Raw genomic sequence first — 23,955 nt, forward strand, 5'->3', positions numbered from 1 at the left:
AACCCTTCTCCGGTCCTCCTCAGAGCTACCGCTCCGTCTTCCCGTCTCCTGCTGATGGAGACCACCGTCTGCCACCTAGCCAAGGCACCAGGGCTCCTACCCTGGCACCATTCAACTTCAGCTTCCTCCTCCTGCTGGGGCTACACCTAGCCCCCAGCCTCCACTCCTCTCAACTTGAACTCTCAGCTCAGACTCCTTGTTTTCCTGCCCTGGGCTGTCTAGACCCCTAGGTGGGTGTTCCCAACCGCCTGGTCTGGCCCACTGGTTTGCCTGTCTTGCCCTGAGGGGGGGGGGGTGACTAGGGTTTCAGGTCAGCTGTGTGTTACCTTAGTGAGGGAAGGTGTTGTGCGGGGGTCTATTTGTGACTACCTGGTTTTGCCAGGGCGTCATACAATGATGTGGGCATAGTGCAAAGTGAGAAGGGGATAACCACCCTGGTGATGTGCGCTCCTCATCAGGGCAGTTATCCCCTTCTCACTTTGCTCTATACCCTCATCATTGCTTTTGTGTTAACCTCCTTAGCAATCCAGCTCAAGGAGGTCTTATTAGACCAAAACGTCAATTATTTGGATTGCAATTCTAATAAATCTATACTTTCTACATTATCATTTTAGAGTCCTCAATTCCTTTTTGTATCCATTCGTAAAAATATCTAAACTACTATAATGCCTTGCACATGAGGTAGGCAACATAGCTAATCGGGAGATCTATATTACATTTCTAATTGGAGATATTTGTGAATATTTTTACACTACATATTGGGATAGGATTTTGGAGATGGGAATACATACCCCTTTAACACCTTCACAACCTTGGACGTATCTATATGTCCAAGGTCACCTCCCCCAGTTACTAAGGGCTCCAGTAACCTGATCAGCAGATGTGACGCCCTGGCCTATCAGGTCGTGACAGGGTATTGTGCAATCTGCCCTTCAGCACAGTATCCAAGTCCTCCTTGGTTACGGATCCCTGTTCTTTGGTGTTGCTGAGATCAGAGCCAGTCAAAATCCTAGGAACGGACTTCCTATCCGGCGCTGAGGATGTAGGACGTGTGGTGAGGAGCTCCTGCACCTGCAAGAGATCATACTAAGAATCAGGGACGGATCTGTGCCCATTCGACACCCCAAAGACACAGCTGCTGGGGGATAGCTGCCTCTGCAAGAGACTCCCTGACAAAAAGCTGGGTGAGAGACAGATTGAGGGTCTGGCAGACATACCGGGGTAGAGACCGGAGGATCCCCTGACCCAGGACTCCTGCTGTGGAGACTGCCGCTGATATCCCTCGCTCTGGTCAGATTACAGCGAGGAAGACAGAACACAGCAGTGCTGGGCTGGAGCCTGCCATTAAGAGCTGAGGCCAGGGATAGAGACTGGATCAGGGGTAGGTCGGGGCGGTCCACGCTCCCCCCGCTCGGGTAGCACGGATCACTGAACTGCTGGTTGAGGTCCCCACCGGTGTCCCTCTGCCCCCCTAGATTGTGCTAAGTAGTGCCCTCACCTGTGCTGAAGAGAGAGTCCTGAGGACTGCTGGAGGTCTGGAGGGCAGAGAAAGCTGCATTCCTGCCAGACTGCTGGATCCCCGGGAAGCAGGAAGTGAGACATCTAGTGGGTGAAACAATATAGTGCATCTCATACTGAGCCATCTGCAGGACACTGCCTCCCTCTAGTGGCCATCATTGAGAACTGCATCTTATAAATTGATTGCTGGCTTCTGAAGGAGCTGGCATTAAGCCACTCATATACTAAGACCCTCACACTACAATTTGTTGTCTTCCCTCGTTAAAGGGACAGTGCTTTTGCAACTTACAGACCTGTGTTTTATGGAGTGGTACCTCCTACGTAGTGCACAAAAAATGGACTACTCTCGCGTAAGAGACAGGGCCAGCAGCGAAGGGGAGGAAGAAATGGCACCGAGTTCCCTGGAAGAACAAGTCCCTGTTGATATATCTCAACCACTTCACAATGCCTTTGTGAGTGAATCTGCCTAACACTCTGACAGCAACAAAGAAGTAAATGGTAGACTTTAAAACAATGGCAACAGAGGTTGCAGCTAATATCATGCCAGAGATCCAGAAAACCATAGAGAAAGCTATCCAGCATGCCCTCCACAACTTTCAGGGGCAATTAAACAAACATAAAGGACAAATAGAGGAGATGGAACAGAGTGTGTCATCCCTGGAAGAAGATAACAAACAACTGTCCTCACAGTTAGAGGAAACGGTCGCAGAAACGAAACGCCTAGCGGAAAAGGTTGAAGATCTTGAGAATAGGTCCAGGCAGAGCAACCTGAGAATGGTGGGGCTATCTGAAGCGGTTCACGTAGCCGAACTTCAACGCTTATGTGAAAGAGATCTCCCGGCGGCTCTGGGAATTAATAGAGACTGTAGAGTCGAAAGGGTTCACAGGGTGGGCCCAGACCTACGCTCTCATGCCCAAAAATCTGGTGATCAGACAAGACCACGGGGGGCAGCACGGTGGCTCAGTGGTTAGCACTGCAATCTTGCTGGGGTCCTGGGTTCAAATCCCACTAAGGACAACATCTGCAAGGAGTTTGTATGTTCTCCCCGTGTTTGCGTGGGTTTCCACCGGGTACTCCGGCTTCCTCCCACACGCCAAAGACATACAAATAGGCAATTTAGATTGTGTGCCCCAATGGGGACAGTGTTCCTGATGTATCTAAAGCGCTGCGGAATATGTTAGCACTATATAAAAAAAAAAGACCACGCCAAGTGATCATGAAATTTTTATACAACAACGACAAGTTTGACATAATAAGGACCTACAAAAAGATAACCCAACCATTGATCATAAGAGGAATGAAACTTCTTCTGTTCGAGGATTATTCTGCAGATGTGGCCAAGTGAAGAGCTTTCAGCAAAATATGTGTGTCTCTGCATCAATCTAAAAAAATTGTTTAAAAGAACAGAGAGTCCTCAGTGGTTGATACCTTTTAATGGCTAACTGAAAAGATGGTAATAATTGCAAGCTTTCGAGACTACTCAGGTCTCTTCATCAGGCATGGTATAACACAAAATCTGAAGAGTCACGTATTTATACACAACAGGACTTAGAATAGTGCAGTAAAAAAAAAAAAAAAAAAAAAAAAAAAAAAAAAAGAACAAGTTATATGAAACAGAACTATCTCTATGGCAGGGGGACAAGCTGTTCTAGCCATAAATACTGCTGCAGTTCAGTGTGAAAGTTTTATTGTCCTTTGATAAGGGTCTGGTCCAGGGCTGTGACACGCTCGGATGGTCAGAGGAGCACATCTTTTAACTGATGTAAAAAGACATGAATCCATGAGACACATTCATTCCTTCTCTGAATGTGTCAAAGGTCATCATAAGTTTGTACTCCCATAGTCTCCTGTCTCTCTGGGACTTGAAGTTTCCTTTCAATACCAGCAATTTCATGTCCATGATGCTGTGGTCTGGGTTACAAAAATGTTTGGCCACAGGTAGATCCATCCTTTTTTCTCTAATTGTGTGGCGGTGAGAATTCATCCTTGTCCTGAGCTGTTGTCCTGTCTCCCCTACATACAGACCCCCAGTTGGACATTTGGTACATATAATTAAGTACACCACATTGGTTGTGGTGCAGCTGAACGTACCTGGGATCTTGTAGTCCTGATGTGATCTGGGAATCTTTATCTTGTCCGTTGTCAATATTAATGGACAGGTACGTTCAGCTGCACCACAACCAATGTGGTGTACTTAATTATATGTACCAAATGTCCAACTGGGGGTCTGTATGTAGGGGAGACAGGACAACAGCTCAGGACAAGGATGAATTCTCACCGCCACACAATTAGAGAAAAAAGGATGGATCTACCTGTGGCCAAACATTTTTGTAACCCAGACCACAGCATCATGGACATGAAATTGCTGGTATTGAAAGGAAACTTCAAGTCCCAGAGAGACAGGAGACTATGGGAGTACAAACTTATGATGACCTTTGACACATTCAGAGAAGGAATGAATGTGTCTCATGGATTCATGTCTTTTTACATCAGTTAAAAGATGTGCTCCTCTGACCATCCGAGCGTGTCACAGCCCTGGACCAGACCCTTATCAAAGGACAATAAAACTTTCACACTGAACTGCAGCAGTATTTATGGCTAGAACAGCTTGTCCCCCTGCCATAGAGATAGTTCTGTTTCATATAACTTGTTCTTTTTTTTTTTTTTTTTTTTTACTGCACTATTCTAAGTCCTGTTGTGTATAAATACGTGACTCTTCAGATTTTGTGTTATACCATGCCTGATGAAGAGACCTGAGTAGTCTCGAAAGCTTGCAATTATTACCATCTTTTCAGTTAGCCATTAAAAGGTATCAACCACTGAGGACTCTCTGTTCTTTTAAACAATTTTTTTATCTCTACTGGCTAACACGGTACAAAGATATATTTTACTTGTATCAAAATGGAGGATACCAGAATGTACCGCATCTTTATGGAACTAAAGACACTTCTGAAGAAACGCGCACAACTGGACAGCGACATATTTTTCTTATCCAAATGCAAAAAGGAGAATCTGATCCCCAAAGGACTCTGGATTACAAACCCAATTCTACATACCTACAATACCCATTATGCACAAAACCTTTGTCACAGGACTTCTGAGAGACTAAGGAATCACCTTTTGCATGTCTTCTACAGCATCAAGAGTAAAATCCAGAGGGAATTTGAAACACAAAGGAAGACACTTCCAGAAAGCACAGAACAAGAAGTACAACAATACTACTACAGACTACGAACCCTTCTGATCCACAACAAGGAAAAGAAGCTACACAGACTGCGCCTCAATTCAGGACTTAATACAAACAGGTGGAGAACAAAGCCAAAACCTGACAACTTGGAAACCAAGTTCATTCAAGGCACAAAAGCATCTAACTGTGTTATCAATCTCTCGGATTACAAACCAAACAAAATGGAAGTTGCTGTGCTTTCTAGAGGACTCTCATTTTGTCCGACTAAAGCTCTAGACAAAATTGAACTCTGCAGCGACATGGAAGATTACTTCAGGAGACTACGTCTGAGGGAATATTTTAGCGATGCAGATGTTTCAGAATCCTCCCAGACTGAAGGAAGACGGATCTTGACAACCAGGAAAAGATCAGATTGGACACCTCCACCAGGACGCAACCCTCATCTGGATAACTATATAGACACTTTCAGACATTTGGTAAAATCCACTTTCCTAGACACACACAGGAGGCAACCATCCAACATCAGTGCCCAGGAGAGAAGGGCCATAAAATCTTTGAAAACCAACAAAGAAATCATCATTAAACCTGCAGACAAGGGGGGTGCAATAGTCATGATGAACAAATCAGACTACATGAAGGAAGCACACAGACAACTGATGGACACACGCTACTATAAGAAATTGGAGTCTGACCCTACACAGGACTATTACAAGGAACTTAACAAGTTGGCCTCTTGTCTGCCTGACATATCCATAAGAACTGATGAACTGATACCGGTGAGTCCAAGAATAGGCACATTCTACATGCTTCCCAAAATTCACAAATCTGGAAACCCAGGAAGACCCATCATTTCATGTGTGGGCACCCTCACTGAACAAGTCTCTGGATGGGTAGAGGGTATCCTTAAACCCTTGGTAAGGGATACAACCAGCTACATCCAGGACACTACTGACCTATTGAAAAAACTATCAGCAATAGGTCCTCTTCCAGAGGGAACCATCCTTGCCACCATGGATGTGGAATCCTTGTACTCGAATATTCCACACCAGGATGGATTAAATGCTTGCAAAATTTTCCTGGAAAATACAGGAACTGATGCCAATTCTGTGGTGAAGCTTACAAAATTTATCCTCACCCATAATTACTTTGAATTTGACAATGACATATATCTACAGGAGACTGGGACTGCAATGGGAAGCAAAATGGCACCACAATATGCAAATCTTTTCATGGCCAAGCTTGAGAGTGACTTTTTATCCTCTTGTCCTATCAGGCCTCTGGCCTACTACCGTTACATTGATGATATTTTAATCATCTGGACAGAGTCTGAGGAGCAGCTGAAGACCTTCCATGAACAATTTAATCAGTTTCATCCCACCATCAACCTAACACTCAACTACTCCTGCACGGAAATCAACTTCTTGGACACCATCATTAAACTACGGAACAATGAAATACAGACATCCCTGTACAAGAAGCCAATTGACCGTCCAACATACCTGAAATGGGACAGTTTTCATCCAAAACACATAAAAAACTCTATTGTATACAGCCAGGCTATCAGGTACAATCGGATATGTTCCAACAGTACAGATAGAGACAATCACCTTGAGGGCCTCAGAAAAACCTTTTTGAATCAAGGCTACCACCCAAGAACAATTGAAAACCAGATTATAAGAGCCACCAGAATATCAAGAAACCATCTTCTACATTATAAAACCAAAGAAGAGAACAACCGGGTCCCTCTTGTAGTCACCTACAATCCACATCTAGAGGTGTTTAGAGGAGCTGCACGGAAACTACAACCATTACTGCAAAAAGATGCCCGGTTAAAATCTATTTTTCCAGACCCCCCACTTCTGTGTTTTAGACAGCCCCCAAATCTAAGAAGCATCATTGTCAGAAGCTCCCTGTCCTCTCCAACACCAACAGGAACATTTCCCTGCAACCAGAAAAAATGCAAGACCTGTCCATTAATATTGACAACGGACAAGATAAAGATTCCCAGATCACATCAGGACTACAAGATCCCAGGTACGTTCAGCTGCACCACAACCAATGTGGTGTACTTAATTATATGTACCAAATGTCCAACTGGGGGTCTGTATGTAGGGGAGACAGGACAACAGCTCAGGACAAGGATGAATTCTCACCGCCACACAATTAGAGAAAAAAGGATGGATCTACCTGTGGCCAAACATTTTTGTAACCCAGACCACAGCATCATGGACATGAAATTGCTGGTATTGAAAGGAAACTTCAAGTCCCAGAGAGACAGGAGACTATGGGAGTACAAACTTATGATGACCTTTGACACATTCAGAGAAGGAATGAATGTGTCTCATGGATTCATGTCTTTTTACATCAGTTAAAAGATGTGCTCCTCTGACCATCCGAGCGTGTCACAGCCCTGGACCAGACCCTTATCAAAGGACAATAAAACTTTCACACTGAACTGCAGCAGTATTTATGGCTAGAACAGCTTGTCCCCCTGCCATAGAGATAGTTCTGTTTCATATAACTTGTTCTTTTTTTTTTTTTTTTTTTTTTTTTTTTTTTTTTTTTTACTGCACTATTCTAAGTCCTGTTGTGTATAAATACGTGACTCTTCAGATTTTGTGTTATACCATGCCTGATGAAGAGACCTGAGTAGTCTCGAAAGCTTGCAATTATTACCATCTTTTCAGTTAGCCATTAAAAGGTATCAACCACTGAGGACTCTCTGTTCTTTTAAACAATTTTTTTATCTCTACTGGCTAACACGGTACAAAGATATATTTTACTTGTATCAAAATGGAGGATACCAGAATGTACCGCATCTTTATGGAACTAAAGACACTTCTGAAGAAACGCGCACAACTGGACAGCGACATATTTTTCTTATCCAAATGCAAAAAGGAGAATCTGATCCCCAAAGGACTCTGGATTACAAACCCAATTCTACATACCTACAATACCCATTATGCACAAAACCTTTGTCACAGGACTTCTGAGAGACTAAGGAATCACCTTTTGCATGTCTTCTACAGCATCAAGAGTAAAATCCAGAGGGAATTTGAAACACAAAGGAAGACACTTCCAGAAAGCACAGAACAAGAAGTACAACAATACTACTACAGACTACGAACCCTTCTGATCCACAACAAGGAAAAGAAGCTACACAGACTGCGCCTCAATTCAGGACTTAATACAAACAGGTGGAGAACAAAGCCAAAACCTGACAACTTGGAAACCAAGTTCATTCAAGGCACAAAAGCATCTAACTGTGTTATCAATCTCTCGGATTACAAACCAAACAAAATGGAAGTTGCTGTGCTTTCTAGAGGACTCTCATTTTGTCCGACTAAAGCTCTAGACAAAATTGAACTCTGCAGCGACATGGAAGATTACTTCAGGAGACTACGTCTGAGGGAATATTTTAGCGATGCAGATGTTTCAGAATCCTCCCAGACTGAAGGAAGACGGATCTTGACAACCAGGAAAAGATCAGATTGGACACCTCCACCAGGACGCAACCCTCATCTGGATAACTATATAGACACTTTCAGACATTTGGTAAAATCCACTTTCCTAGACACACACAGGAGGCAACCATCCAACATCAGTGCCCAGGAGAGAAGGGCCATAAAATCTTTGAAAACCAACAAAGAAATCATCATTAAACCTGCAGACAAGGGGGGTGCAATAGTCATGATGAACAAATCAGACTACATGAAGGAAGCACACAGACAACTGATGGACACACGCTACTATAAGAAATTGGAGTCTGACCCTACACAGGACTATTACAAGGAACTTAACAAGTTGGCCTCTTGTCTGCCTGACATATCCATAAGAACTGATGAACTGATACCGGTGAGTCCAAGAATAGGCACATTCTACATGCTTCCCAAAATTCACAAATCTGGAAACCCAGGAAGACCCATCATTTCATGTGTGGGCACCCTCACTGAACAAGTCTCTGGATGGGTAGAGGGTATCCTTAAACCCTTGGTAAGGGATACAACCAGCTACATCCAGGACACTACTGACCTATTGAAAAAACTATCAGCAATAGGTCCTCTTCCAGAGGGAACCATCCTTGCCACCATGGATGTGGAATCCTTGTACTCGAATATTCCACACCAGGATGGATTAAATGCTTGCAAAATTTTCCTGGAAAATACAGGAACTGATGCCAATTCTGTGGTGAAGCTTACAAAATTTATCCTCACCCATAATTACTTTGAATTTGACAATGACATATATCTACAGGAGACTGGGACTGCAATGGGAAGCAAAATGGCACCACAATATGCAAATCTTTTCATGGCCAAGCTTGAGAGTGACTTTTTATCCTCTTGTCCTATCAGGCCTCTGGCCTACTACCGTTACATTGATGATATTTTAATCATCTGGACAGAGTCTGAGGAGCAGCTGAAGACCTTCCATGAACAATTTAATCAGTTTCATCCCACCATCAACCTAACACTCAACTACTCCTGCACGGAAATCAACTTCTTGGACACCATCATTAAACTACGGAACAATGAAATACAGACATCCCTGTACAAGAAGCCAATTGACCGTCCAACATACCTGAAATGGGACAGTTTTCATCCAAAACACATAAAAAACTCTATTGTATACAGCCAGGCTATCAGGTACAATCGGATATGTTCCAACAGTACAGATAGAGACAATCACCTTGAGGGCCTCAGAAAAACCTTTTTGAATCAAGGCTACCACCCAAGAACAATTGAAAACCAGATTATAAGAGCCACCAGAATATCAAGAAACCATCTTCTACATTATAAAACCAAAGAAGAGAACAACCGGGTCCCTCTTGTAGTCACCTACAATCCACATCTAGAGGTGTTTAGAGGAGCTGCACGGAAACTACAACCATTACTGCAAAAAGATGCCCGGTTAAAATCTATTTTTCCAGACCCCCCACTTCTGTGTTTTAGACAGCCCCCAAATCTAAGAAGCATCATTGTCAGAAGCTCCCTGTCCTCTCCAACACCAACAGGAACATTTCCCTGCAACCAGAAAAAATGCAAGACCTGTCCATTAATATTGACAACGGACAAGATAAAGATTCCCAGATCACATCAGGACTACAAGATCCCAGGTACGTTCAGCTGCACCACAACCAATGTGGTGTACTTAATTATATGTACCAAATGTCCAACTGGGGGTCTGTATGTAGGGGAGACAGGACAACAGCTCAGGACAAGGATGAATTCTCACCGCCACACAATTAGAGAAAAAAGGATGGATCTACCTGTGGCCAAACATTTTTGTAACCCAGACCACAGCATCATGGACATGAAATTGCTGGTATTGAAAGGAAACTTCAAGTCCCAGAGAGACAGGAGACTATGGGAGTACAAACTTATGATGACCTTTGACACATTCAGAGAAGGAATGAATGTGTCTCATGGATTCATGTCTTTTTACATCAGTTAAAAGATGTGCTCCTCTGACCATCCGAGCGTGTCACAGCCCTGGACCAGACCCTTATCAAAGGACAATAAAACTTTCACACTGAACTGCAGCAGTATTTATGGCTAGAACAGCTTGTCCCCCTGCCATAGAGATAGTTCTGTTTCATATAACTTGTTCTTTTTTTTTTTTTTTTTTTTTTTTTTTTTTTTTACTGCACTATTCTAAGTCCTGTTGTGTATAAATACGTGACTCTTCAGATTTTGTGTTATACCATGCCTGATGAAGAGACCTGAGTAGTCTCGAAAGCTTGCAATTATTACCATCTTTTCAGTTAGCCATTAAAAGGTATCAACCACTGAGGACTCTCTGTTCTTTTAAACAATTTTTTTATCTCTACTGGCTAACACGGTACAAAGATATATTTTACTTGCATCAATCTAGGAAGAGCTTCACACTTCAGTACCCAGCATTACTGAGTATTTTCCAAAAAGATGGTGTCAATGTGCCGCCCCCGTGCCCAGCAACCTGCCGCTGCTCGGGTCCGGACTCTCCGCTGTGTGGCTCGAGGGTCTCCGGACCCGGGGGTCCTGCGGACACTCCGAATAAATGGGGATGGATGGATTTGGGGACGTATATGTACGGGCTGAGCCGTATTAAGTTTGTGACGCCACCCACGGTGTGTGGTGAGGTTGGACACCACCGCTGCTGTTACGGGGCACCCGGGGGAGATGTTGTGCAGCAAGTTGTTAACCCCTCCGTGGGTAGGGATGGTGGCCCCGGGACCCGGTCGGCTTTGGTGCAGGGAGAAGGGCGACCGCAGAGGGTGCTGGTGTACTCACTGTCAAGAAAACACTCCAGTCTCTGGTAAACCAAGGTGATGGTGGTCGGTGCCCGCAGCCGGCTGCGTTCTGGTCCCCTACCCGGCTGGTGGTCTCTGTCTTTCTCCTGCACTTTTTAGTATGGTGGACTGCCTGTGTGTGAAACTTCAGGAGTCCGCTCCCGGCTGGATGTGGCCTAAGGAGCCCTTGCCTGCAGACGCTGGCCCGTAGGATCTATGGGCCTTGGCGGTGACCTTTTTATCCCCCTCGGTGGGCTGTTGTCTTCTATTAGGGACTTTTGGTGGGACAGGACCTCTAGTCCTGGCCTCAATCGGTTAATTAACCGGTTCCAGTCGCTTCTGGTCCCAGCTTCAGGGTCCGAGTACCCCCCTCTGTGCTCCGGTTTCCGAGTCGGTTCCCCGGGTCGGTACTGGCGGGCTACAACCCTGTCCCGGTCAACCTCGGTTCCACCGAGCCGTCTTCCCGGCTCCTGCAGATGGAGACCGCCGTCTGCCTACTAGCCAAAGGCACAAGGGCTCCTACCCTGGTACCGGTCAGTAGTTCCAGGCCTGACACACAGGCCTGCTCCTCACTCCTCTGACCTTGAACTCAGACTCCTAACTGTTGTTTGTCCCGCCCTGGGCTGTCTAGACCCCTGGGTGGGCGTGCACCGACCGCCTGGTCACGCCCACTGGTGTGTCCTCTGGCCCTAAGGGGGGGTGACTAGGGTTTATGTGGTTGGCTGATGTTACCTGTGAAGGAACGGTGTAATGCAGGGGCCTATATGTGACTACCTGGCCCGGCCAAGGTGTCACATCAACATTGTCTACAACTCGACAAGGGACACCGAAAGAGACATTGAAAAAATACTGCAAACGGCAAAAACTGCAGAGAGAAGAGGAGACCCAGAGGGGGACAACCGAACAATGTCACCGAAATCCCAGAGATCAACAGGTCGTAATAGGTGAAGCAACCCAGAGATAACTTGTGAATGGTGATGTAGTATATACCCTTACCCGCTTTCCCTTAAAACGGTCTGGACTGTTTGTGAGATGATACCAAGATAATGAATGAATGAATGAATCGGGGGCCTGGTTGGGAAAGACCTGTGAGGGAGTTCCTGGAAACCTGGTCTACAGCGCCCCCCTGTGGCCAGACGCAACAAGGTAACTGCTGGAACTGTGTATGCCTGTTTGTAACCCATGCTTTGATTGTAACTGTACTCTGACATATGTATATTCTGTAGATTCCCTATTGTATATATTGTAGTTTCTAGTGTGCTTTAGGCTGATTAAATTATATAATTAATCTTGGGCTGTTCTGTTATCTCGATCTTGAATCCCACGTCTGTGTGTTCGGCTAATAGTTACCGTAAATCGGTTGGTGGCAGCGAGTTTGTGCCAAGGATTATTGTGGGGAGGCCAGTGAGATTCGGGGAGATTTTATATATTCCGCCCGCGGAGGTCGGGGGAATATATACCCTACTCTCACCGGGGACCCTTCAATAATCGGCATAAGTAGTATAGCGGCCTCCTTGCTTATTGTCGGGCAATTCCATAATTGGCCTGACTATAAGAGGGGCGCTAGAGAGCGCATCACGTGCTCTGTCTGTCGGTCGGGAGGTATAAAGGAGGGGTGACCCCCACTTGTTACCCCCCGATTGTGACATACTGGTAGCCAGCGCGGGGGATTTCTGAGTGACCCCCCCGGTGGTTTGTGACATATTGGTTTAATTGAATGAATTGAATGAATGAATGAATGAATGAACTTTTTTCGGGAGGAGAGGAAGTGGGGGTTGGTGGGAGAGGGCCAGGAATGGGTTATGTCATGTCATGTGGGGCCTGCCATGCCAGAGGAGGACGCTTGTTCACATCACCTCTATCCCCATCTGGGGATGTGTCCTGTGGTTTTGGTGGGGGAGGAGGTGGAGTGGTCTGTTTAGACAAATTGGGAGGGGATAGTTGGGGGATACAGATGTCGTCCTGATTGATATTCCCTACATATCATGTGGTGCAGGTTGAGTTTCTCTAATATGCTTATGCTTGTGTAATCAAACCCCTTTCCCAATCTCAGAAAAAGTGAAGTCCATAGCGCTTCTGGTGGTGCGCGCAGTTCGGAACACACCACAGTGCATTTTGAATTTAGAGTTATTGTTGCCCTAGGATCTATTTCCTTGTTGTGTATTTCTTGTTCTTTTTTTTTAACACCTTTCTTCATTCAGGAGTCACAGACAGACTCCACATGCTGTTTAACCCTTCCACAAGTATCTAGTAACAGGTAGTAACCAAAACTAACAGGGACTCCTATGATTGTCATTTCCTGGAAAGTAAAGGGTCTACGATCCGCATACAAAAGTTCTAAAATATTGAGGCACCTTAAACGATTCTCCCCAGACATTGTCCTACTTCAGGAGACTCACTTAAGGGAAGAGGATTTTTTCAGGCTTAATAGATTCTGAGTGGGGACAGTAGTGGGATCGGCAGCACAGGGTAGACATGCAGGGGTAGTGATTTTGTTCCCCGCAACTTCGTTTTTAAATTATTGTCTCAGGAGTGTGACGACCAGGGGAGATGGGTACGGGTCACTATAGACCATGGGAGAGAAACCTATTCTATATATAACATTTATGGCCCTAACAGTTCAAACAAATCCTTTTTTAAAGATATAGAGAAAAAAATTGTCCTGGATAATTCTCCCTTGAAAATTACTGGAGGTGACTTTAATACAGTACATAGGATAGAGGAAGATAGAAGGAGTCAGGGTAGGACCCCCCAGAGAGAGGAGAACGCACTCACCTCTCTACTCAATCAGACTGGGCTGAGGGATGTCTGGCGCTGGCTGCATCCTGATGCTAGAGAATTTACTCACTTTTCCCATGTCCACCAGTCCTGGTCGAGAATTGACTACCTCCTGACCTCTGAGAGTCTATTAAACAGGTTGAAGTCGGTCGAAATTTTTGATTTGGTTATATCAGGTCATGCCCCAGTGGGTATGGAACTGACGGACAGGGTGGTCAGAGAACAGATTTTATATGGAGGGTTCCAGGTCTCCTGATGAAGGACGAGGGATTCAATGACAAATTGGGCTGCTGGTGGGATGAGTTTGTATCTGACAACAGAGAACACGTAGATGAAACTGCTCTGTTTTGGAACACGGCAAAGACGGTGCTGAGAGGCAGAATTTTAATGTACATCTCTTCACTCAAGAAAAAAGTGAAGGAGGGGTATTCTGAATCGAGTGCATAACTCAGACATGCCTATACAGAGTTCCTACAGAACCCCTTAACTCAAAACAGAGAACATTGGAAACTGACCAAACAAATGAGACGTGGATAGACAGGAGGCAGCAGGTGTATAGATCTAGGCAAGAGGTCGAATTACTTAGATATGGCAACAAAGCGGGTAAGCTTCTGGCGAAATTGGCAAAGGGACGGTTACAAGTATCCCCCATAGTCAGAATAAAAGATGGACAAGGAAAGGTAACCTCTGATCCCAAAAAAATAAATTCCACTATACAAAACTTTTATAAAGATCTATACAAACTCTCACACATAAATACGACAGAGGTTAGAGCCTTCCTCCACAGCTTGTCTCTCCCTAAACTCACGCAGGAGCAGCAGGATGTAATTAATGCAGACATAATGGAAGAAGAGGTGAAGCAAACTATAAGTCATCTTCAAAATGGAAAGGCACCCGGTCCTGATAGGTATAGTGGGGAATTTTACAAAGCACTCAAGGAACAGGTTTCCCCAGTATTGACTACTTACTACAACAACATTTTGACAACAGGAGATATTCCAGGTAGATCCAAGGAGACGTATATCAAAGTAAATCCAAAGCAAGGCAAAGACCCCTTGGAGGCTGGTTCCTATAGACCTATTTCACTTATTGACTTAGACCAAAAGATTATATCCAAAATAATAGCTGACCGCTTAGCAATGGTGCTTCCCCAACTGGTGAAGCCAGCTCAGGTGGGATTTGTTAAGGGAAGAGCTGCAGTTAAAAACATAAGAAAAGTCTTGGCAGTGCTGGATGAGGTAGGACGACAGCAGCATTTAGGAGACAGACCAGCCCTCCTAACTCTTGATGCAGAGAAAGCATTTGATAACGTTAGTTGGGAGTGGCTGGGGGCGACGTTGGACCCGTTCAATTTAAAAGGCAAATTTAGAACATTTTTGGATGGGGTCTACAATAGTCCTACATCTAGAGTACACACACCAGGATTCCTCTCTGATTCTTTTCACTTGCACAAGGGGACCAGACAGGGATGTCCAATCTCACCATTGCTGTTCAACCTGGCCATGGAACCCTTTGCTAGATTTATTGAGGAGTCAGATCTATTTGACGGAATCAGAGTAGGCAAAGATAAAGTTAAGATTGCTCTATTTGCGGATGACGTCATACTTTTTTTGTTGAGACCACTAGAGCAGCTGGGGAGGATCTTTGACTTTATTCAGAAATTCAGTGAATATTCGGGGTACAGGATTAACATCAACAAAAGTGAACTTCTAGAATTAGGAGACAAAATACCTCAGGGTCAAGCTAGGTCTGGACCTACGTGTCTCAAAGTCATACATAACGTATTTGGGGATAAAGATAGGGAGGAGACCAGATCAAATCTATTCACTTAACTACACCACCCTTTATAGGTAAAAATTTTTTTGGGAACCACAATGGTGGCATCACTTACCAATATCTCTTTTGGGTAGATGTCACCTGGTTAAAATGGTTAGCTTTGCCAGGCTCCTATACCCCTTGCAAACCCTGCCCTTGATTTTAAAACATTTAGACATAAACAGACTGAAGAAGGCCTTTACACATTTTATTTGGACAGGTAATAGACCCAGAATTGCACTAGAAAAACTGATGCTACTGAGAAGTGAAGGCGGGGTTAATTTTCCAAATATACCGTGGAAAGCTTCAAGAGGAACCTCAACCTCAAGAGGAACCTCAAGACCCACCTCTTCCAACAAGCCTACAACCTACAATAGCCCTCAGCCCAGTAGACCACTGCGCAACCAGCTCTGTCCTCACCTATTGTACCATCACCCATTCCCTGTAGACTGTGAGCCCTCGCGGGCAGGGTCCTCTCTCCTCCTATACCAGTCTGTCTTGTACTGTTAATGATTGTTGTACGTATACCCTCTTTCACTTGTAAAGCGCCATGGAATAAATGGCGCTATAATAATAAATAATAATAATAATAATATAATATCGCCTCTTTATTTAGACATGTAGTGGACTAGATACACGACACTAGTTAGTGAGATCCTCCTTTTTATTATATGTTGGAAGGTAGTGAGGAAGGCCTTTCAGCTTCCCTTTCTAGTTTCCAAACATATGCCAATATTTGGTCACCCCGAGTTCCCCCAGGGAGCTGAAATTAAGAGGGTCATTGATCAGAGCTGTGATCAGTTGCAGACAGCGGGGTCCATTATGTGCCGGGTGGAAAAACGGTGGATGTCTCCACAAGAAATTATGGACAAATTCAAGATACACGGGAAGCATTTCATGTAGGTCCTGCAGCTTCATTTTTTTGTCAGTCCAGACTCAGAAAGTTGGAGAGGGAATCTGTCTTTCATGCCTTAGATGACAGTATAGGCCCGCGCACCAAAATGGCGAGTATCACCTCATTGTACAGCACCATGAGGCACAAATTTGGTGAATTAAAACAGAGCAAAATGTTCAGGACATGGGAGAGGTGGACAGGAGATGGGGAGATAGCGGAGACAATATTACAAGGGTGGGAACAGGTGAGAAAATCCATCTTGTGTGAGAGATGGAGGGAGACTTATTTCAAGCTCATGCACACAGTGCTGTATGGCTTTAACATCCCGCGTTCCCATAACTGCCCTGGCCGGATTACAGCGTGTCCTAAGTGTGGGGTGCCCTTTACGAATCTGTGGCATGGGGTGTGGGAGTGCACAGAAGTAACAATATATTGGAAGTGAGTAGGGACCAGATTCAAGCATGTTGGGGAACGAAACTTCCACAAACACCACAGGCTCTGCTCTTCCACCAATTACGCCCCCCCGAATCTGAATCTCAGAGTATGGTAGACAAAGTAAAGATTCCTAGAAACATCCACACATTTTTAGTGGTGGTTCTTTGGGCTTTGTTTAGTGAGTGGCTTAAACCAAACACTCCATCAATGGGAGCAATAATATCTCAAATGAAACATCTATTGGACTGGAACTCATAGAAGCAGAAAGGAGTAAAGAAAAGTCAGCAGGAAAAGTTTTTCCGCTGTGGAAAAAATTAATTGGTTTTTATTATAGTCCTCAGGACATCCTGAAAATAATTAGCCCTTTCCGCCATACAGAATGGTATTGTCTGGAAGACCTGGGAGGGATGTTGGAGGTTTTGGGACCATCATTAGACACTTAGCATGTACCATATGGAGATGGTAGTCGACACCATAGCAAGAACATAATTGTGGAAGGGTTCACACTCACATTCTTATTCTTTGTTTGTGATACTACCTTTTATTTTTTCTTCCTTTGCAAGGTTTACAGTTGCATTGACAAACAAATCAATCTCGTGTATGCTGATGTTTATTACTTGTTTATTATTTGACCATGGATATGACTGTTTAATTTTTTTGTTATGTTTAAAAATTTGAATAAAAAAGATGTTTAAAAAAAAATAAATAAATCCTAGGAACACTTTGCACCACACCCACCAGACACACCATTAGGGGGGCCTGAAGGGAATAGGGCCACCCACTTGGGGGTTGGTAAGGGGAGGTGAGAAGTGTCAAAGAGGAGAGTTGTGAGGTGACTCTTGAGAAGAGAGGTCACAGGTTGTAGCTGGGCTCCTCAGTACTAGGTGGCAGACGTTGGTCTGGGCCTGGTAGGAGCTGGAACACCAGTCTCAGGGGATCATGTCAAGGGGCACGGATCTGCTGAGGAAAGCAGCCTGCAGCCTTGAGACATCTCCGGGCAGGGGCCAGAGCACGACGGGGTACACGGACCCTAGGCCGGGAAGTAGCTTCAAGCGTCCTGGTAATTTACCCGATGGGGGTGAAGTCTTCAAGATTCATCCCTCACCCGCTCCAAAATCGGGGTACTAGTGCACCGATGGGATAGGACTCTTCCCACAAGTACAGTCTAACAAATCCCAAGCGTGAACCCTGAGAGCAAGCTCACTCCATTAGCTATATGAGTGAGCGGGACCCGATTAGTTCCACACTATAGGGTCCAAATAGTGAACAAGGTGCCACGGAAAAGGTCACAGGCTAACAAGCAACACCAAGGGCACGGATCCAAGCTTGTTCCCTCCTGGCTGCAGAGGTGCTTAGAATTCTGGTTTACAAGCTGTCGGTGTCAGTATTCTTGGACTGAGTAAGTACACAGAAAACCCTTTCCTCCCCAACGGCACCCCTTCACTACCATCACTGGAGCCCGGGGCCCAACCCCCTACCCACGAAGGGGTTAAACACCTTGCTGCCATACCACCGCCACCGGGCTCCCCAACAGCAGCGATGGTACTCCACCTTACCACGCACCGTGGGTGGCATCACAAACTTCATAATCCCCTGTACATACTTGCCCTTTCTAAACTCGAGTGTCTGCGCAAACCCCCGGGTCCGGAGACCCCTCGAGCCACCGCGATTCCGGATCCAAGCAGCTCGGCCGCTGCTACAGGGGCGGTACACAGACATGTACAGCTAACGTGGGATTTGAATAGCCACGGCGGGGATCGTGCCGTTCCCCGCCGCCAGGGTGCGATGATGTTGCCATGATCACGCAAATTCAGCTGATGACCCTTGATGCTACCATGACTCACTTCCTGTGAGGCGACAGAGCGCCGGTGCTCACAGGAACACAGCATTTCTGCTAATCCGAGCAATGCAGCAGCTGTGATCAGCAGAAGCAATCTCAGTGTGCAGTGATAAAGGGGACAAGTAAAATCAATTAAAAAAGTTAAAAAAAATATGAAAAAAAACCCACAAAACTAAAATTTCAAATCACCCCCCTTTCGCCCCATTGGAAATAAAACAAAAAACATATTTGGTACCGCCAAGTTCAGAAACGCCCCATCAAAATATAAAATCAAATAATCTGATTGGCAGAAGGCGTAGCAAGAAAAAAAAAATCCAAACGCCAAAATTACGTTTTTTTTGTTGCCACAACATTGCATTAAAATGCAATAACAGGTGATCAAAACATCACATCTACACAAAAGGATATAATTAAAAACATCAGCTCAAGACTCAAAAAATAAGCAGTCTTAGATAAAAGCACAACTCTACATGTTTGGTATCTAAGAACTCGTACTGACCTGAGGCAACATACTCACACATCAGCTTTACCATATAGTGAACACTGAATAAAAGACCCTCAAAACAAATCGTGCAATTGCACTTTCTATGCAATTTCACCTCACTGGGATTTTGTTTTCCAGTACACTACATGGTAAAACTAATGGTTTTAGTCGAAAGTACAATTCGTCCTGCAAAAAATAAGCCCTTATATGGCAAGATTGATGGGAAAAAAAAAGAAAGCTAAAATTTAAATGCTAAAATTCAGTGTGATGAAGTTTTTAATGCATTATTTAGAAGGGTATTTTCATTTAGAATTGTAATGATATATTCTAGTGATCTGGCAGAACAATCGATGAAGCAAGAACTGTGCTCCATCAAGGGAAGGTGTCGTGAATAAAAAATGTTTTCAATAACTGAAAAAATACAAAGTTTTAATGTTTTGTTTAAATATTATTTGTTTTTAATTGTGAAAATATAAAAAAAATAAAAGTTTGATATTTTCCACTGTTAAACACAAAGGGGGAGCAACTGCTGAAATCCTACTGTAGAACTAGCTTAGGCTCACCTCACATCAGCGGTATTTTGCTGTAAAACCGGATCAGTTACAATTTTTTTTCCTTTCAATTAATTTCCAATGAAATCGCGGCAAGCTGCGGTCACATGCAGTTGCATATGATGCAAGCAACCGTATGTGACCGCATCTTGCCGCTATTCCATTGGAAATTAATTGAAATGAAACGCATTTGTAACGGATACGGTTTTGCAGCAAAATACCGCTGATGTGAGGTGAGCCTTACATTACAGCTGCAGTAAAAGTGGGCAGAATCTGCTCTCCTGTGTGTGATTTCACCTCCCCCTCCCAATCTGGGTGTTTCCAAAAGGATAAGAGAGGATGAAGTTTAGGATCACAGTGCAGAGCCATTTTGATGGCGACCGCAAAGTGATCCTAATATGTCTAAAGTGTCACTAAGGCCAGCTGCATAGTGCTCCACTGTATCCTGTGCCGCACTGTATCCCAATGCCCCCATATACTGTTGCTGCCGGCTGGGATTGGAGTTCCGAGGTGACATGCAGCGAGGAGGGGTCATCTGTAGTGCAGTGCCGCTCAGGCTGCAATGTCACGTCGCGCTCACCGCTCCAAACACATGCACTCACCTCAGACCTGTGCCCCCGGAAGCCTGTCCTGTCAGTGATAACAGTACATAGCAGCGAGGAGCAGAGGCCCGAGGTGAGCACACGCGGGAAGGAAGGGGGGGTGAGCGAAGTGGGAGGGGGATGAGCGGCAGAGTGGGAGAGTGAGCAGAGGGGGGATGAGCGGCAGAGTGGGAGGGTGGTGAGCGGCAGAGTGGGGAGTAGCACACCAGGATCAGTTACGGTGCAATCACCGCTGCCCAGCATCGGTACTCACCCTATCTATCCAGGCGGGTGACAGGGAGAAAGTGGAGCACACGGCATATGCTGTGAACTCCACAAAGATTGCGCTGATCTCCTCTTTCTGCTGTGATCTGGACAGCCCAGGGGGCGAGTCCAGATGACAGCATACATTGTTTCTGTGTTAAGTATAGGGGTCGGAGCCTGACAATGGTCTTATATGCCCAGGGGGCTAGCATAAATGAGGTAACTGTCGTTACTCACAGCAAATCCAAGATGGCAGCCCCCAGCGCTTCAGTAAAACTAGAATTAGATAAAAACTAAATAAAAAGTGAATTTAATTTTGTATAAAAAATACTTGATTTCATAATCACTTATTAATACAAAAATAAAAAATGCGACACCTTACCTTTAATAACAAAGTGTGCGAAGGCCCTTTTACTTTTTTCCTGCACGTCAGAGAACAGTACCACAGCCTCAGTTAATGATGCTTCTGTGCTAAAGATCCCTGTACAGCGAGCGGCACACAGCCACTTCATTCTTAGAGAAGCCGAGCGCCCTCATTATGTCGCAGGCGAAGGGGCGCGCTCGCCACGCTCGGGTCCGGGGCTTCTGCTGCTGCTGCTCGGTAGCTCGAGCGGTGGGCCGGACCCGGGGACTCGAGCAGCGCTCCTCACCCGTGACGCCACCCACGGTACGTGGTGATGATGGCACCACCGCTGCTGGTGACGGGGATCCCGGGAGCGATGATAGGGAGCAGCTAGGGTGTTGTCCCCTCCGTGGGTAGGGGTTGGTGTTCCCGGGGCCCGGTGATGATGCAGGGAGGCTGGATGGCTAGGGTGCAGGGTTGCAAGGGCAGCGCGGCGTGGTGACGGATGGCACTGTGGTACTCACTCAGACAGAAAGTCACAAAGTCTCTGGTAAACCAAACGGCCGGATGGATGGGTCTCGCACGTATAGGTACCGTAGGAGCCCTTTTGCCCGCAGGCGCTGGCCCTTGGATCTCTAGCCTGTGGCGGTGGCTGTATATCCTCATGGTGTGGACTGTTGCTTTCTGGCGTGACTATGGTGTTAGGAAACCCCTGGGGTTCCGGTCACTTTCGGATTTGACCGTTGTCGGCGGCTCCAAGCCTAGTCGGGGTCCGATGGCCCTGCCTGTGTGCTTAACTTCACTCCGCTCCCCGGTTCAGTACCGGTGGGCCACCGCCCAACCCCGGTCCTACGGTTCCGGAGAGATCCGCTAACTCCTGCAGACGGCCACCACCGTCTGCCGACCTTGCTGTCAGTGCCTGGGCTCCAACCCAGACACTTGCAGTTTATACTCCTCTCACTTTCACCTCCAACACTGAACTAGAACTTTTCCCGCCTCCAGGCCTGTGAACTCCTCGGTGGGTGGGGCCAACTGCCTGGCTCCGCCCCACCTGGTGTGGACATCAGCCCCTGGAGGGAGGCAACAAGGGTTTTTGGTTGACTGGCGTAACTATCCATGGGAGGGGGTGTGTATGTTATGTTTGTGACTACCTGGCTAGTCCAGGACGTCACATTCCCCCTTGGTGAAATGCAGACCGTCCGCGGGCTGCCCGTCCATCACTGGTTTTATTTTTGTTTCTGCAAAAGATAAATTAACATGTAAACATTCAACATAAGCATATTTTCATTCTTCCCTTACGGGAGGCTTGGTACTTTAACGTTGCAAACGGTAAACATCTTTATTAAAACGAACGGGTTCATGGTCTTCCACTCCCCCACCCAAGCAACCTAAACCTTGATGCTGCCCCTAAGAAACTAGCAGCACCCCTTTACCCCAGTCCTGGTCCAGGTTACCCGAACGAGAACGGGTACGGTATCTCGCACCCGGCTGTCACTTCAGGGGACCCCACATCTAGGGGGACCCCTGACCCCCGGAGGATGGCCACCAGTCCTGGTGGTGACCGGGCCCCAACCTACTCTGCTGTGGGCCATTCCTCCAATCTGCCTCTCCGGAGGCGGCACGGAACGGAAAACGGCCCACAAATTATTTACAAACCCACAAGTTCGTGGGTGGCCTGCTAGTTCACGGCCATGTTCATGAACAGTTTCTCATGTGGGAGGTAAAACACACAGAGTCCATACGGGGACAACTTGCCGGCAACGGCCGGGATAATCAACTGGTTGATGATCAGGTGAGACTTCGGTTTTGATTAGTGTTCATTCAACGGAAAAACAAAGTGCTGAGGGTCCCAACGGGGACAACTTGGTTGCAACGCTGGACCGCTGCCATTATTTGAGGTCACCCTCCTCATAGGCCTCCTCCAACTCAACATCCGGACGGCACAGTGGGGGAGGGGACTGGGACCGCCTCTGGGCACTGCGGCCTACCCTCTGCTTGACATCCATGGCAAACCAGCCCCTCTCCCCGCAATGTCGGGTGTAAGTCACTAAGTCGCCCGGTTGTAGATCGCGACCAGGATGACTGGTTGGCAGGTGAGAGTTCACATCTCGGCGGGCCACGAATATCTCGGCCTCCAGGCCCGGTTCGTACACGAAGCCGTATCCCCGCTGAGGATCAAATCGCCTCACCTGGCCTTCATACACCTGGCCCCGCACCCGAAAGGTGGCGTTGCGGAGATTGTCCTTCTCCTTTATGACGCGTGCCAGCATTTCGGCCTTCCGCTGCTCCCTAGCGGCAATTTCCTGGCCCAGCTGGCTCGGCTCCCTGTCCCAGTAAGGGGCGCTTGCATGCCCCTGCGCGCGGGTCGGGCCCCGCTGGACTTCGCCCACACCGGTCACGACCGGTAATCTCTTGTGGGGGGTCCTGCGGTGACGTGGCCTGGGCTGCTGCTTTGCAGCGATGACCTGGTGCAGCCTCAGCCGAGGCGTGGGGTGCAAGGACAGCAGGCCTCACCTGCTAGGCCTTCCGGTTCATGGCTTCCACCTCTCAGGTAGCCGGACGGACTGCCGGGGCCAGGACGGTCTCTGGTGCGGCTGCTTCCGGGGCCGACGGCTTCTTGTCGCGGACGGGCACCTCCCGCGGGATCTTCCATGGCAGCGAGAGGGATGCGGGCCGTTCACGGACAATGCTTACAGGCTGGTCCTCCAGGGCGGACGGACTGGGTTCCGCTGCCGGTGTCGGGGACAGCGAGCCTAGTGGCGAGGTGGCATCAGCCGGTGCGGGTGGCGGGGGAGGCAGCAGAATGAGCGGGCACAGACAGGGCCCCTCAGCCGCAGCGACCGGTCCTTCAGGGACACAGGGGTGTGGGTCGCTTACCCGCTACTCCAACACTGCCTCCACCTCGCGTCTCCGCACGGCCGCTGCCACCTCCTCCATTTCGGCCACCCAGCATTCCATCAAGAATTGGACCTGGGCCTGCAGGTGGCAGCACATT

General features: G+C 46.7%; 1 protein-coding gene across 5 annotated transcripts in view; it reads right to left on the reverse strand.

Annotated features, from left to right (window-relative positions):
* LOC142311104 (mitochondrial coenzyme A diphosphatase NUDT8-like) overlaps positions 1-23,955 on the reverse strand; it is a 119,693-nt gene that overhangs the window by 67,832 nt on the left and 27,906 nt on the right. For 2 of the 5 annotated variants that reach the window (XM_075349216.1, XM_075349210.1), the window contains exon 1: positions 1,499-1,576. The exons of 2 other annotated variants lie outside the window; for them this stretch is intronic. In XM_075349216.1, the coding sequence (XP_075205331.1) occupies positions 1,499-1,558 (60 nt within the window). In that variant the 5' untranslated portion in view covers positions 1,559-1,576. Of the gene's footprint in view, positions 1-791; positions 1,072-1,498; positions 1,584-23,955 lie in introns of those variants that run through there. One more of the 5 variants, XM_075349212.1, reaches the window with a different exon arrangement.

Source organism: Anomaloglossus baeobatrachus, chromosome 5 (genome assembly GCF_048569485.1).
Source record: "Anomaloglossus baeobatrachus isolate aAnoBae1 chromosome 5, aAnoBae1.hap1, whole genome shotgun sequence".
NCBI classification, from domain to species: Eukaryota; Metazoa; Chordata; class Amphibia; order Anura; family Aromobatidae; genus Anomaloglossus; species Anomaloglossus baeobatrachus.